This window comes from Sebastes fasciatus, chromosome 5 (genome assembly GCF_043250625.1).
Source record: "Sebastes fasciatus isolate fSebFas1 chromosome 5, fSebFas1.pri, whole genome shotgun sequence".
Lineage (NCBI taxonomy): Eukaryota > Metazoa > Chordata > Actinopteri > Perciformes > Sebastidae > Sebastes > Sebastes fasciatus.
Genome location: NC_133799.1, coordinates 23,639,182 through 23,655,878, shown reverse-complemented (window position 1 = coordinate 23,655,878; position 16,697 = coordinate 23,639,182). Strand labels below are relative to the sequence as shown.

The 16,697-nt window shown below is 41.2% G+C and overlaps 2 protein-coding genes across 2 annotated transcripts; both read right to left on the bottom strand.

The window, feature by feature from the left end:
- Window positions 1–1,581: 1,581 nt before the first annotated feature.
- LOC141768034 (cytochrome P450 2J1-like) lies at window positions 1,582–4,837 on the bottom strand. The gene is made up of 4 exons (XM_074635917.1): window positions 4,545–4,837; window positions 3,884–4,049; window positions 3,621–3,773; window positions 1,582–3,541 (listed from the first exon to the last, which is right to left on the bottom strand). Exons 1-4 carry the CDS (start codon window positions 4,734–4,736, stop codon window positions 3,243–3,245), a joined length of 810 nt encoding a protein of 269 aa, XP_074492018.1. The 5' UTR covers window positions 4,737–4,837; the 3' UTR covers window positions 1,582–3,242.
- A 2,054-nt stretch (window positions 4,838–6,891) lies between these two features.
- On the bottom strand, window positions 6,892–16,280 carry LOC141768427 (uncharacterized). The gene is made up of 20 exons (XM_074636720.1): window positions 15,722–16,280; window positions 15,062–15,227; window positions 14,823–14,975; window positions 14,583–14,743; window positions 13,797–13,973; window positions 13,565–13,703; window positions 13,093–13,280; window positions 12,692–12,833; window positions 12,420–12,593; window positions 11,587–11,696; window positions 10,928–10,972; window positions 9,895–10,095; window positions 9,215–9,380; window positions 8,968–9,120; window positions 8,728–8,888; window positions 8,371–8,547; window positions 8,139–8,277; window positions 7,876–8,063; window positions 7,630–7,771; window positions 6,892–7,525 (listed from the first exon to the last, which is right to left on the bottom strand). The coding sequence occupies exons 1-20, from the start codon at window positions 15,911–15,913 to the stop codon at window positions 7,350–7,352; spliced, it is 3,150 nt and encodes a 1,049-aa protein (XP_074492821.1). The 5' UTR covers window positions 15,914–16,280; the 3' UTR covers window positions 6,892–7,349.
- Between the last annotated feature and the right edge of the window lie 417 nt (window positions 16,281–16,697).

The window sequence follows — 16,697 nt, the reverse complement described above, 5'->3', positions numbered from 1 at the left end:
GCCCAGTTAATGGTAATCCCATGCAGTTTGAGGCAAAAACCAATCCGTTTTTTTGCATGCAGTATAAATATGTTATTCTTGCCTTTTCTAAAATGTTGTATTTCTGGTGTGTTCTTTATACTATGACAGTTTTCCTAAAATTACATAATATTGAATCAATATATGGAATTGTTTCCCCAGTATAATGATACTTATCGTATCGCCAGATTCTTGCCAATACACAGCCCTACTAATTATTCAGTTAAATATAACTATATATATAATAACAATACCAATAATAATGTTGATGATGAACAAACTATTAATAATTTACAAATTATTTACTAGTCACTTCCAATAGCTTGTAAATAAATCAGCAGCTATGAATATATGTTATGTTGTGTTTTGACTGAAGCCAGGTTTGTCACACAAATCAACAAATAATTTATTAGTCATTAACAAATCTGTTGATATGGTTTGATTTCAGTTCATTATTAACTAAGGGCTTATACATGACATAACTCAGATCATTAGTAAAAAGACAACGTAACCAATGCAGCTTGATTGTAGGTTTAAAGAACATAATTTTATGAAATATTTATACATTTTGTCAGTAATAACTACAAGGACAAAGGGAAAACGTCTTATAAACAGTGCCATTAATACAAGAATATTTTATGTAAAACTTTCTTCATCACATAGAATTAAATGCACAGGCAAAGAGAATAGACAGGCCCTCAGTACGAGGCAATGATACACAGTGAGAGGTTGAGACTAACTACAGCTTTTTCTGCTTAAGCGTCTTGCTTAGTCTTGTCAGTTACACATGGGTTCAATGAAAATTATTTTGTGAGATGTAACTTAATTCAACGAGCCTTGGCGTAAACCTTGAAGGGGTGTGGTACACGTGTAATTCCAGTTATTCCTTCTGTACTCAACTCTACTCCATCAGGAACGGAGAAAGAGAACTTCTGAAGTAAACCGACCAAAAACAGGAACAGCTCCATCTTGACGAGGCCTTCTCCGATACACATCCGTTTCTCCCATCTCCATGGCCAAACCAGCTCATTTAACCATTCAACCATTTAAATCATTTTCCAGACATCGCTTCGCGAGCGGTGTTGGTACGTCTGCTCTGCCTGTGTCCGTCTCCAGCTGCTGGTTTAACTACGGAGATGCGAGTGACGGCTAGCTTGACCACAGTAACCAACGTTAATGTCTTGTCCTTCACCTCGCAAACAAAAGCACTAGTGACCCATCCAGATTGAAAGTACAGATAACTGTGACGTAACACTTTCATCTTGGCGACAGTATAAGGGATGGAGTCTCCACAAGATATAACGTTATGTAGATAAACATCACCAAAGTTAAGCTCCGGGGACGTAGCTGAGACAACTTTTCAACTAGCAAGCAATGCTAGCTAACGCTGTCTGTCTGGTTATCAACTCCTTGATCAGAACAGAATATAGTAACTTTCATAACTGCTCATTTTAGAAAGGCAACTGCAAGAAAATGTGTTAGATGCTGTTAGGACCAAGGCGTTGATAAGCTAGTGTGCTAGATAGCTGAAAAGTTGTGGACAAATTAAATTGTGTAGCGCAGTTATTATTAAATCTCTGTGACAACATAAACACACACACACATAAACACTGTATGCGCCCTGCATTGAATTAATTTTGTCCGTACCGACATGCTCTCCCCATGACAGGAGCATCTCGTCCCGCAGCTCCTACAACTTTTTGGGGGCCCTATGCAAAATCTTGTTTTTCGACACCAAATGCAATTTATTTCACAGCAATATAAAATAGATAATTGAAAGGTAATTATGACCTGAATACAAATATTAAATTTAAATTATCATAATCTTTTGAATTGTGTGTTTTTATGCAAATAACCACTACCGATGGCAATAACAAAGTACAGTACAGTAGTGTGTAGGCTACAGTACTCCCTCCCACCCCTAAAAAACAGGGCTCCCCCGGAAGCTACGGTGTAATTTTAACACTGCAATTTACCATGTATATAATGTTTTTAATGTAAAATATATCAAACATTGAATTACATCAGATTTAAAATGTTATTCCTTCATTTTAGCGCATAGATTTCAAAAGTGGCAGATACAATTTCTGAGAGGCAGACAAAAATATATAGTTACCTGCCACAGTGGTAGGCAGTGAAAAAAAGTTAATTTCAGACCCTGGGTGGGTGCATAAGAGGCTTTGACAATCATGGCTTATCACATTCATTTCTTTCACCCCCTTAAAGTGGCTGTAGGCAGTATATTTTTGGCATCATTGGGCAAAAATTCCATAATAACCTTTCAGCATATTGTAATTCAAGTGTTCAGAGATACCTAGACATCTACACCTCATCATGGCTCTGTTTTCGGGCTTTAAAAAATCTCCCGTGATGGTAGACTTTGACCAATCACAGGTCATTTCATTGAGAGAGCGTTTCTATTGGCTGTGCTCCGGTCATGTGTCACATTATTTTTTAACTTATTTTTTAAAACAAACTATCTCTATCACATCATGTTGCTCACCACAGCCACACATCTACCTGTAGGCTATTATAATAAAAAATGTGGAGCTCAGACGATACTCTGGCATGAATGGGGACACCTGGTGAAAGACTGACAGGAATGAAGGGAGTTATGAGCGGAGCGAGAACTTTTAAGTGATTCACAATTTTCACCTACATGCCTGTTAATGTGCAGAAGGAACTGTGTAGAATAATTAATCAAAACGACATGTTTGAAAGCACGCAAGCAAGCACGCAAGCAAGCAATAAGCTATATTTTTTTCTCTCCATGGCCACTCCCGGGCTCCGTAATAATGAGTGGAACAGAACATGAAAAACTTCTATGTAAGTATAATGTTTTATTTTGATTTTGGTGAAAGCTGGGAAAATGTTAGTTTTACAGATATTTGTCAGGACTCGGGACACTCAGCTTGAAACCGGGACAAACCGGGACCTCTGTTCACCGTATGGTAGATTGACAGGAAGGGCTACACAGTGTTGTACAGTGCAGTTGTTCACTTACATTCTCTATTTCAATGATGAAAGCGTCGATGTAGTCCCGGGGATCACTGTGGTCCAGGTCTTTCTTGTGGCTCTTTACCTCCTGACTGATGAAGTCTATGATGGTGTTGAATTTATCAAATATTTGGTTGTGGGGGCCTGGCAAGTACTTCATCACTCCGGGGAATGACTCATACAGCTACTCGGAAGAAAACAGTGGTTAAGAGAAACTTTCATTCAATTCACCTTTCACCTTTTGTTATCAAATTTGACCACAGACTTGGGCCTCTCAGTTGGTTAAGGAGGATTGACTCCCACAGTCCCACCCAAAATGCTGTCTCTCTGACAATGATTGAACTAAATGGGTATTTCTGACTTACCATACCCCAAACTGAGCCCTGCAGCACAAATATTTCCGAAATATACTTCAGCAGGATCTGGAAGTTGTGGTCGCTGTAGTCAAACCGCTTCCCCATCACAAGCTGGCAAATGATGTTGGACACAGCATTGTTGAAGAGACTTGCTGGGTTGAAAGGTTCACCTGGAGGAGAGGAGTGCACTGTTTAGACAATGCTATACTCCTGAAGAGCTGCTGACTATGAGCTTATTTTGTGAACCACCTTTCTCCTTCTCCATCTCCTCCTGCAGATGTCGGATCTCCTCACAGATACTCTGCTCCATGGTACTTTTGCCCAGGCCGAAGGTACGTAAGGTAGACAAAGCAAAGCGTCGCTGTCTCTTCCATGTTTTACCATTGCTATTGAACAGACCAGCTAGACACAAACATGCAGAGGAAATAGGGTTAATGTCTCAGGGGAACTAATTCCTACATGAGACAAGCTAATTCCTGCATGGGACAAGACAAAGAAAGAGATGTGTACACCTGAGTCTCCTGGGTAAACCCTGTCGCTCATCGGACTGTACGGTCGATCCACAAAGTTGTCACCTTGTGTCACTATGGCTTCCTTCACCATCTTGTACCCAGACACAAACACTATCTTGAAACTTCCGAGTCGGACGCTGAACACATCCCCATAGACGTCAGCCAGCTGTGGACAATAAATCAAGGAACAAATGTCGATGAACTAGAACACATCATAGGGATTTTTTTGATTGTTCAATAGCAAAACCTACCAATGCATAATGAGGAACAAATGGGCTTCTAGGTCAACCAAGAACAGAATTTCCATTTATATTTACAATTTGACCACCAGATATCAGTATCTGCCATTAGGTTCTATATAAGAATTAGTCATTTAAACACAAATGCACATTTCCTGAAGAGTGTGAACGATTTAAAGTTACATTCTCTAGGTGAATTAATAAAACCAATTGAAATAGCTTCCATTTTCTTTAGTACATTGGCAAGTTTAATAAGTTATTGTCCACATACTCCTGATGGCAATTACATTTTGCAATTTGTGAAAGATATTGAACTCTTTGTAAATTAAAAAAATAAAACTAATCACGTTTAAAAGTTTTAAAATATCTCAATAAAATTCACACTGAAAAATGTTTTTTTTTTAACATCTATTATACTTTACCTTGGTAAAATAAATATGTAGATGTTTCATGTCCACACTGAAGAAATTCCCCACAAGGGGAAGAGCCAACGGTCCTGGAGGATAATTTGGAGGAGTCCTGTTTTTGAGGAAATCTGCTATTATGATAAAAATGAAAATAAAAAGGAAAAGCCCCTTGACCTCAAAACCAAGCAAAAAATCATAAAGCCACATTGTTAAAAAGAGTTAAAGCAGGAGCAGCAGGAGGAATGGCTCTGCTTTTCAAGACTCCGCACTACACTACAAACTACTAACATTAAAGGAAACCTGACTTTAAAAAACAAATCAACAATTCGGACTCTGCGCAAAGGTCCTTATCACAGTGGACTTATATAATCAAACATAGACACACCTACTTTTCCCTTGGCAAACAAGATCTTAGTCTAGTATTTCAATATTATTATGCCTGAATATGATGGCAATAACTCATGAGCAACAACATCAACTGAAAGTACATTGGGTATAAATGGCATCTAACTGATTCATTGTGCAGTTGCATGTAAATGAGTCTCTACCAGCCAGGAACAGATCCAGACAACACAAAACCAGGTTGCCATAGTCAAAACCCAGTTCGCTGTTTCTGTTGTGCCTTCATGCACAGATACGGACAAACATGCATTCAGTTCAAAAAGATGTTTTGGTACATATTGATAGGTTTAGCCAACACAGTGAACACCATACCTTCTCGTCTATTAGGATGGTGTCAGTGTAATCTCATGGGTTGCTGGGATCCAGAACCAACTTGTGCCTATATTTGTAACTACTGAAGATTCCATCGGGAAACCACAGCAGGCGTTTCATTAGTGCTGGGTATTTAAAACCCCATATTTCTGCCGGGAATTGGACTATTACACATCATACCTAGCAATAGCAGTAATTGAATGAACCACTTTCACCTGGTCTGTACAGGCAAGATCGGGTCGATCCTCACTGAACTGACTACGGACTGTTGGTGGTTGTTTTGTTTTGTGGACATGTGTGTCTGTGGTGGGATGATTAGGGTTCTGGCCCCTAATCACCCCCCACCCAGCTTATTATTAAGTACTATAACACCCCCGTTTGGACCCAGCATTCACGATGGTGGCAGAGACAGTGAACTCAGCCACATGATCCTTGAGTCCTTAACTCCACTCGTGGACTCACAGTAACTATGGCTACTGTAACGCATGACCCATTCACACCTACCTGTGAAAATGCATCCAGGGCCAAACCAGAGAGTTTCCTTTGTCTCTTTCTCTTTCCTTTCTTGTCCATCTTTACTGCAGAAGGCAGGAGAAGCTGCTCTCCTCAACTCCTGAGCTCTAAGCTATGGCCTGCTCAACAGCTATAGCCGACAAGAACTTCTTTAAGGCAGAATGCGCAAGTGCCTGCCTTTTTAAGATGCCTGCTTAGATGAGTTTGCGCTGCTAACCCAGAGTAAACAAGTTTAGTGACAGGGACTACAACGAAATCTGCCAGCTAATTTCATAAGCAACACGAACAAAGCTAGTTAGCGCCAAGCTGCCAGCTCTGCAGGGACAAAAGACTAGAGTGTTTACAAAGCCGCATTCAGGAGGTCGTTTTTGCTGAGCATTGAAGAATATACTCGATCCTTAAGGGCAGACAAGCTGTTAGGAAATATCAACGTCAGTGTCTGCAATGCAGAAAGTGGCATGGTAATCCTGTCACCTCTAAAAAGACCTTTCAGCCGCCAGACTCCACCTGCACCACCCCCTGTTTGTTGACTTTTTTGAGCCATTTACCCTCAAAATCAGCAGATGACATGAAAAATGCTGGGGCATTATTTTCAAATGCCTTACCACCACGTGTCTACCTGGACCTGCTAGCTAGCATGGACACAGACTCATTCCATATGGCCCTATGTTTTTTCATCTCACGGTGAGGAAAGCCATCTGAAATAATAAGTGATCAGGGCACAAACTTTAGATGAGGAAACAAGGAAATACAGGAGGCCTTTTTGCCCTGGAATCATCTTTGCAAGAAAATCTGTGTGAACAGAGCATCCCTTTCCATTTCAATCCCCTACAGATTTGATCTGTGAAAACTGCTCTCCAGGTGGTCTGGAAGCCCTACGGCTATGTATCGTCTTACATTGCAATGGATGTCATCATTTTAAATATTCTTCTCATGGGACGACAGGATGCCTCTATCCCTCTAGCGGTTTATGGCCAAAGGGACATTCTGGGTAGACATAAATGGCAGCATAGTAAACTGTATAACAAACTATTAATAATTTTAAAATGATTTGTTAGTTACTTCCAATGGCTTGTAAATGAGTCACTAGCCACGAGTATGTTATGTTGTGTTTTTACAGAAGACTTCAACCAGGTTTGTGAAACAAATCATCAAATCATTTATTAATCATTAACAATGTATTTGAATAGTTTAACGACTTCAGTTCATTGTTAAGTAATGGCTCATATATGACATAACTGATTATCATTAGTGTACGAAAACTTATTACAATACAGCTTGATTGTAAAGAGTGTTTAAAGAACCTAAGTTTATGAAATATTTATACATTTTGTCATTAACAACAAGGGCAAAGGGAAATGTCTTATACACACTGCCATTAATACAAGAATATTTGTATGTGAAAACAGCTTTGTCACATGAAATTAAATGTACAGGCTGAGAGAATAAACAGTCCCTCAGTACATGAGGCAATGATACAACAGAAGGTTGAGATCGAAAAGTAACTACAGCTTTTTCTCCTAAAGCATTTGACTAGTCTTGTCTGTTACACATTGTTTAGATGAAAAATGGTTCAATAAGATGTTGTATAATTCAGCGAGCCTTGGCGTAAACCTTGAAGGGGTGCGGTACACGTAAACCTCCAGTAACTCCTTCAGTACTCAACTCTACTCCATCAGGAACGGAGAAAGAGAACTTCTGTAGTAAACCGACCAAAAACAGGAACAGCTCCATCTTGGCGAGGCCTTCTCCGAGACACACTCGTTTCCCTGAAGAGTCCGCAAACGCATACACACATGAAGGGGTAAGAACTCAAGATAAAATGTATATTCTGGTTCAGATTATTTTTAAGATTGTGGTGAATGTGATTTACCTGCAGAGAAAGGCAGGAAACCTTCTCTCTTCACAAACTTTCCCTCGGCATCTAGGAAGTGTTCAGGGTTGAAGGTGTCTGGAGTCTTCCATTCAGTCTTGTCGAACAGCACAGAGGTTAGCATGGGCATCAAGGATGTACCCTAAAAAACAAGATCCATAAGATAACATCAAGCAATTCTGCAGCAACACTGGCATTTTAGAGATGATCCTGTTAAGACTTAAAAAGACTGTATGCTAAATGCACCTTGGGTATGAAGTAACTTCCCAGTGTTGTATCCTTGGCGGCCATTCTGGGTCCATTCAGAGGAACAATGTTTCCCATTCTCTGGGTCTCGTGGATGACAGCATCAGTGTAGGGCAGGTTGGGTCTGTCTGCCATACTGGGCTGTCGGGTCTGTCCGATCACTCGGTCTATCTCTGCTTTGACCTTGTCTAGAAAAACAGGAAAATTGAAAGAATTAATCCTAATGTACCTTTTTGGCTTTTAGGTCCAAGCATGTCACCTACCCTGGATATCAGGGTTTTTGATGAGGTAAACCAAAGCCCACAGCAAAGTGGTCGACGTTGTCTCCGTTCCAGCCAGGAACAGATCCAGAGAGCACAGAGCCACATTGGTCTCATTGAAGCCCAGATCAGACTCTTTGAGCTATTCAGAAATGCAGAGAAGATACAGTAGTGACTGGCTGGTGGATTGACAGGAAGGGCTACACAGTGTTGTACAGTGCAGTTATTCACTTACATTCTCCATTTCAATGATGAAAGCGTCAATGTAGTCCTTTGGATTGCTGTGGTCCAGGTCCTTCTTGTGGCTTTTTACCTCCTGACTGATGAAGTTTAGGATGGCCTTGAATTGACTGAATATTTGGTTGTGGGGACCTGGTAAGTGCCTCATCAATCCGGGGAATGACTCATACAGCTACACAGAAGAAAACAGTAGATGAGAGAAACTTTCATTCACATCACCCTTCACCTTTTGTTATCAAATTTGACAACAGACTTGGGCCTCTCAGTTGGTTAAGAAGGATTGACTCCCAGAATTCCATGAAAATGCTGTCTCTCTGACGATGATTGAACTAAATGAATATTACTAACTTACCAGACCCCAAATAGAGCCCTGCAGCCGAAAAAGTTCAGACAGATGCTTCAGCATGATCTTGAAGTTGTGGTCGCTGTAGTCAAACCGCTTCCCCATCACCAGCTGGCAAATGATGTTGGACACAGCATTGTTGAAGAGACTTGCTGGGTTGAAAGGTTCACCTGGAGGAGAGGAGTGCGCTGTTTAGACAATGCTATACTCCTGAAGAGCTGCTGACTATGAGCTTGTTTTGTGAACCACCTTTCTCCTGCTCTATCTCCTCCTGCAGATGTCGGATCTCCTCACAGATGCTCTGCTCCAAGGTGCTTTTGCCCAGGCCGAAGGTACGTAAGGTAGACAAAGCAAAGCGTCGCTGTCTCTTCCATGTTTCACCATTGCTTGTGAACAGACCAGCTAGACACAAGCATGTGGATTAAATAGGGTTAATGTCTCAGGGGAACTAATTCCTGCACAGCATGAGACAAGAAAAAGAGAAAGATTTGTACACCTGAGTCTCCTGAGTAATTCCTGTACTGAGTTGCACTGTATGGTCGATCCACAAAGTTGTTGGCTTGTGTCACTATGGCTTCCTTCACCATCTTGTACCCAGACACAAACACCATCTTGTCACTGCCGAGGCGGACGCTGAACACATTCCCATAGACGTCAGCCAGCTGTGGACAATAAATCAAGAAACAAACGCTGGTGAACCAGAACACTCTACTGCATCATGTGAACTTTTCAAATTGTTTAAAAGCAAAACCTACCAATGCATGATGAGGAACAAATGGGCTACCAGCTGCACCAAGATCAGTATTTCCATTTATACTTACAATTTTACCACCAGATGTCAGCATCTGCCATTAGTTTCTATGTAAGATTAGTAATATAAACACAAATACTAATTTCCTGAACAGTGTGAGCAATTTAAAGTTACATTCTCTAGGTGAATTGATAAAAACAATTGAAAAGGCTTTCATTTTCTTTAGTACATTAGCAAGTTATACATGTCGTTATTATCCACATACTCCACTATCCTGATAGCAACTGCACAATAGTGTTTGTGAAAGATATTGAACTGACTTTAAATTCAATTAAATCAATCAAACAAATCAAGTTTAAATGTATTAGAATGTCTCAATAAAATTCACACGTAAAAATGAAAATATGCATGCCTTTAAACTTTACCTTGGTGAAATAAATGTGTGGCTGTTTACTGTCCACACTAAAGAAATTCCCCACAATGGGAAGAGCCAACGGTCCTGGAGGGTAATTTGGTGGATTCCTGTTTTTGAGGAAATCTGCTATTATGATAAAAATGAAAATAAACAGGAATAGCCCCTTAAGGTCAAAACCCAGCAAAAGATTATAGAGCCACATTGTTAAAGACAGTTAAACCAACAGCAGGAGGAAGATCTGAGACTTCATACTGTAATACAACCTTACTAACATTACAGGTCAGATGACTTAACAAACAAACCAGGAATTCGGACTTTGCACAAAGTCCTTCTGACACTGGACTTGCATAACCAGATACAGACACACCTGCTTTTCCCTTGGTAAACAAGATCTCTGTCCTTGTACAAATGATGAAACTTAAAGTAATAATAATGAAGTATTATTTTGCCTGAACATAGTAATCTGATGACAATAAATGATGATCATCAATCTCAGCTCAGAAATATGATAACACACATGTGCAGAACCTTGACTGTTTTTCAGTAATTTAGACTGAGATTGGATGTTCATAGTATAAATCCAGCCAACAATACGAAGTGCAGTGGGAATAAAATACCCCTTTCACACAGAGGGCTCAACCAGGGTTAAGCCAGTGTTGATTGTGTGTCTGAAAGGGTTAACCCGCGTTGACGAACTCGGCTTCAAGACCCAGGTCGAGAGGTGGGTCGGACCAGGGTCGATTTTAATGTGAACGGCATGCAGCAGGGTCATTAACAACCGGGGCGGGACAAATCGATTTGGTTTCAAATGGAGGCGCTCAGTCATGACGCAATTGCTACAGGTAGCTTGAACAAGCTGTGTGACAGCAGTCCTAGTTCAAACACTATCAAGTAATTAGCAAACTTCATGAACTACAAACCCAATTTATTATATTTGGACTAGCTCTTACAATCTCCAACAGATGCATCATGCTCAGCTGAAAAACCTTAGTAGACGTACTATATGTAGCAAATCTTCACCACCTGCTTCGGCATTTGCTTACCAGCCCTTCATACTTGGCCCTCTTCCTCTTGAAGGCCTCCTCCATCTGGTATTCCAAAGGAGCAGTCAATTTCAGTAGGACCACTTGTCTTGTTGTTTCCGACACCAGGACCATGTCTGGCCTGTTTGGCTCTGCAATGATATCTTGGAATCTAAGTTGTCTCCCAAGGTCGACCTTCAGCTGCCAGTCCCATGTTGCAGCAAGGAGCACCCCTGGTGGAGTTGGTTGCGGCTGTGGCCTCATGTGCCCTCCACTTCCTCCCAGTCCTCACTTCAATACCCCTTGAGGAGACTTTGATGTTGTTGGAGTCTGTGTACATCTACACTTCCCTTGCCCCGATTACCATGAACTCCTCTGTCAGGCTACTGAAGGGGAGCTGCTGCTTGTTCTTGCTCCCACACTAGGCGATGCTGCTGCTGCTGCTCGTGGTGGGCCTAGCCACCTGGGCAGGAAGTGGCTTAACTTTCCTTCGAAGCCCTCGATGGTTCTTCAGTGGAACCTCATAGACCAGCAGCTGCAAGAGGAGTCGTGGCAGGATGCCATTCTGGTAGGCTTTGAATTTACCTGGCAGCTCTGACTTAGCTAACTCTGTCATGCATCAGGCAATGTTACTGAGGAATCTTTTACTCTTGACACTGAGGAGTGAGATCGCCCTGTACTGTTCGATACTTGAGGTCTCCTGATTTGGAATTCAGACCCCCTCTGTGAATCTCCACTGCTGGGCCACCTCGCCTATCCTCCAGATGGCGTTGGTGGTTCTCGACAGTCGCTGCAAGAGTCAGGGGCACCTCTTGTAGACAACATATGGCTTAAGGTTGTTAGTAGAAAATTAGACAATGGTGAAAGTTGGTGCAATCTATGTGTAACGTTACGTATGTAATGCTATACGACATGCATTGCTGTCTACTGTCATTCCTGATACTATCACTAAATTCTTCACATAGTGGGTTTGAAGTGTTTGTGTGTCAAAGGCTAATTATTCACAGTTTAACGGATATAATAATACCAATAATAATAATAATAATAATAATAAACATTTTTTAATAAATTTACAATAAAACAAACAATAATTTTCAAATGATTTGCTAGTCACTTCCAATGGCTTGTAAGTCACCAGCAATGAATGTAGGTTATGTTATGTTTTTACCAAAGACTTATAATTATAAAAAATAATGTAGTAGTCATGAACAAAAGTGTTGAAATGGTTTGTACAGGCTTGATTGTAATTTTAACGATCATATGTTTATGAAATATTTATACATTTTGTCAATATTTTACAAGGACAAAGGGAAGTGTCTTATAAACAGTGCCATTAATTATGTAAATGCAGAGTACAGACAGAGAGCATAAACAGGCCCTCAGTACATGATGCAATAATACAACAGTGAAAAGTTGAGATTGAAAACTACAGCTTTCTCTCATGAAGTGTTTTGCTTAGCCTTGTTTGTTACATATTGTTTACATGAAAATGGTTCATTGAGATGTTTAATTCAGCGAGCCCTGGCGTAAACCTTGAAGGGGTGCGGTACACGTGTAGCTCCAGTAACACCTTCTGTACTCAACTCTACTCCATCAGGAACAGAAAAAGCAAACTTCTGTAGTAGACCTACTAAAAACAGGAACAGCTCCATCTTGGCGAGGCCTTCTCCGAGACACATCCGTTTCCCTGAAGAGTCCACAAACACAAATGAAGGGATAAGAGCTCAGGATAAAACATATATTCTGGTTCAGATTACGTTTAAGATTGTGGTGAATGTGGTTTACCTGCAGAGAAAGGCAGGAAAGCTTCTCTCTTCACAAACTTTCCCTCAGCATCTAAGAAGTGTCCAGGGTTGAAGGTGTCTGGAGTCTCCCATTCAGCCTTGTCGAACAGCACAGAGGTTAGGTTGGGCATCAAGGATGTACCCTAAAAAACAAGATCCATAAAATAGTCTGACCCAGCGGATTGCGATTGGTTTTAAAAAATACAAACAAGCCAGAGCGTTTTTCTTCCTGTACCAGAATGATAATGTGTGGAGCCAGACCTTTCTCTACCTCTGGCATAGCATTGTGGAGATGAGTCTGGATATGTGAGACTATACATAACTTTTCTGCAATTCCGATACAACTCTCACATTTTAGAGATAATGTTGGTAAGACTTAAATTAACTGTGTGCTAAATGCACCTTGGGTATGAAGTAACCGCCCAGTGTTGTATCGTTGGCGGCAATTCTGAGTCCATTTAAGGGAACAATGTTTCCCATCCTTTGGATCTCGTGGATGGCGGCATCAGTGTAGGGCAGGTTGGTTCTGTCAGCCATACTGGGCTGTCGGGTCTGTCCAATCACTCCGTCTATCTCTGCCTGGACCTTGTCTAGAAAAACAACAGAATTCAAGGAATTAAGCTTGTAGCAACAGGGTGAGAAAACCTTGATACGAGTGAAATTTGAATGCCTCAGTATGTTTATTTTTGTTACTAAGATGTTAAACATCAGCATGTAAGCATCATTGTGAGGAATTTAGCATGCTGACATTTAGCTGTAAGCAGTACAAGTAAGTACAGCCTCACAGAGGCATTAGCATTGCTGAAACTTCTTTTAGTCTTGTTTCCTTGCTGTTTCACAGTTAGCTCAGTGTAGGTCCAAGCATGTCACTTACCCTGGATATCAGGGTTTTTGATGAGGTAAACCAAAGCCCACAGCAAAGTGGTCGACGTTGTCTCCGTTCCAGCAAGGAACAGATCCAGAGAGCACAGAGCCAAATTGGTCTCATTGAAGCCCAGATCAGACTGTTTGTTCTATTCAGAAATGCAGAGAAGATACAGTAGTGAGTGTCAGGTAGATTGACAGGAAGGGCTACACAGTGTCGTACAGTGCAGTTGTTCATTTACATTCTCCATTTCAATGATGAAAGCGTCAATGTAGTCCCGGGGATCGTTGTGGTCCAGGTCCGTCTTGTGGCTCTTTACCTCCTGACTAATGAAGTCTAGGATGTCGTTGTAGTGGCTGAACATTTTGTTGTGGGGACCTGGCAAGTGCTTCATAACGCCGGGGAATGCCTCATACAGCTACTCAGAAGAAAACAGAAGATCACCTTTCATCACCTTTTACATCAAAGTTGACCACAGACTTGGGCCTCTCAGTCGGCTAAGGAGGAGTAACTCCCCCAATTCCCCAAATCCAATGGATGTGACATCATGTGCAGTTGCGAGTTCAGCTCTGCTACAGGGCTAACAGTGTGTAACCGTAGCTAACGTTCGGTTAGAAATGGAGTCCGCTAACGTCAAGAAATGACAAGTCCCCACCACAAGTCATACTCCATCACAAACTCCACGGAAGCACAAAAACACAAAGTTATATATCTAGTGAAGCCTGTCTTACAAAACAGGAATTTGAACAACGTCAGGGGAAACCTATTGTTTTAAAGAAAGGAAGAGAAGTACGAAAGTGGATGAACCCGGTTAAAAGTGTAACCGCTCGTCACGGATGCTCTAGTAAGGCGAACACACCCCAAGGCAGGGATTATTACACTACACCTGGCATTCTATTGGTTGGGGAAATTTGAAAGGGTTATTGCACAAAAAATCCAAGAGTAGAGGAGAAACCTGAGACCAGATATATATCCGAACATATCTGAAGTACTAAACTAAAGAACCAAATGGATATTACTAACTTACCAGACCCCATACACTGCCCTCCAGCCGAATAGCTTCAGACAGATGCTTCAGCATGGTCTGGAAGTTGTGGTCGCCGTAGTCAAACCGCTTCCCCATCACCAGCTGGGAAATGATGTTGGACACAGCATTGTTGAAGAGGCCTGCTGTGTTGAAAGGTTCACCTGGAGAAGAGGGGTCCACTGTTTAGACAATGCTATACTCCTGAAGAGCTGCTGATTATGAGCTTATTTTGTGAACCACCTTTCTCCTTCTCTATCTCCTCCTGCAGGTGTCGGATCTCCCCACAGATGCTCTGCTCCATGGTGCTTTTGCCCAGGCCGAAGGTACGTAAGGTAGACAAAGCAAAGCGTCGCTGTCTCTTCCATGTTTCACCATTGCTCATGAACAAACCACCTGCATGTGGAGGAAATAGGGTTAATGTCTCAGGGGAACTAATTCCTGCACAGCATGAGACAAGAGAGAGAGAAAGATTTGTGCACCTGTGTCTCCTGAGTAAAACCTGTCGGCGATTGCACTGTATGGTCGATCCACAAAGTTGTTGGCTTGTGTCATTATGGCTTCCTTCACCATCTTGTACCCAGACACAAACACCATCTTTTCTCTGCCAAGGCGGACGCTGAACACATTCCCATAGACGTCAGCCAGCTGTGGACAATAAATCAAGGACCAAACACTGTTGAACCATAATACTCTACTGCACAAATTTCAGATAGTTTAAAAGCAAAACCTACCAATGCACAATGAGGAATGAATGGGCTACCAGGTGTACCAAGATCAATATTTTCATTTATATTTACAATTTGAGCACCAGATTTCAGTATCTGTCATTAGTTTCTATATTAAAAAATAGTAATATAAACCCAAATACTCATTTCCTGAAGAGTGTGATCTATTTAAAGTTCCATTTTCTAGGTGAATTAATAAAATCAATTGGGCTTCCAGTTATAGATAAGTTATACATGTTATTATTGTCCACATATGCCACTATCCTGATAGGAATTGCACAATAGTGTTTGTGAAAGATCTTAAACTGACTTTAAATTCAATTAAATGAATCAAACTAATCAAGTTTAAATGCATTAGAATGTCTCAATAAAAAACACACTTGAAAATTAAAATATGCATACATTAAACTTTACCTTGGTGAAATAAATGTGTGGATGTTTATTGTCCACACTGAAGAAATTCCCCACAATGGGAAGAGCCAACGGTCCTGGAGGGTAATTTGGTGGATTCCTGTTTTTGAGGAAATCTGCTATTATGATAAAAATAAAAATAAACAGGAATAGCCCCCAGAGGTCAAAATCTGGCAAAAAATTATAAAGCCACATTGTTAAAGAGAGTTAAACCAGGAGCAGGACAAAGGTCAGAGCTGTTGTACTGATTTTCTTTCACTCGTGTGAAACACTGTAGTGCTGCACCCTACTGATGTTACAGGACAGACAACATCCGTAACCAATAATTCAGACTTTGCACAAAGGTGTGTTTGACCATTTACTGTGCTTACATAACAAGCTAAAGACAAAGCTACTTTTAGTTGGCAAACAAGATCTGTCCTAGTGCAAATGATGAAAGTAATAATAATAAAATATTACTATGCCTGAACATAGTTTAATGACAGCAATAAGGTCCTGAGTTTGAACCCGGCTTGGGCAGTTCTGTGAGGAATTTGCATGTTCTCCCCGTGTAATGTGAGTTTTATCCGGGCTCTCCGGTTTCCTCATGCAGCAGGGTAAATAACAACCGGGGCAGGACTAATCCATTTGGTTGCAAATGGGGGAGTTCAGTCGTGACGCAATTGCCACAGGTAGCTTAAACAAAAGGTGCGACAGCAAGGAGCACCCCTGGTGGAGTTGGTTGCGGCTGTTACCTCATTTGCCCTCCACTTCCTCCCAGTCCTCACTTCAATACCCCTTGAGGAGACTTTGATGTTGTTGGAGTCTGTGTACATCAGCACTTCCCTTGCCCCGATAACCATGAACTCCTCTGTCAGGCTACTGAAGGGGAGCTGCAGCTTGTTCTTGCTCCCACACTCTTGTAGGCAACCTCTTGTCGACAACATATGGTTTAAGGTTGTTAGTAGAAAATTAGACAATGGTGAAAGTTGATGCAATC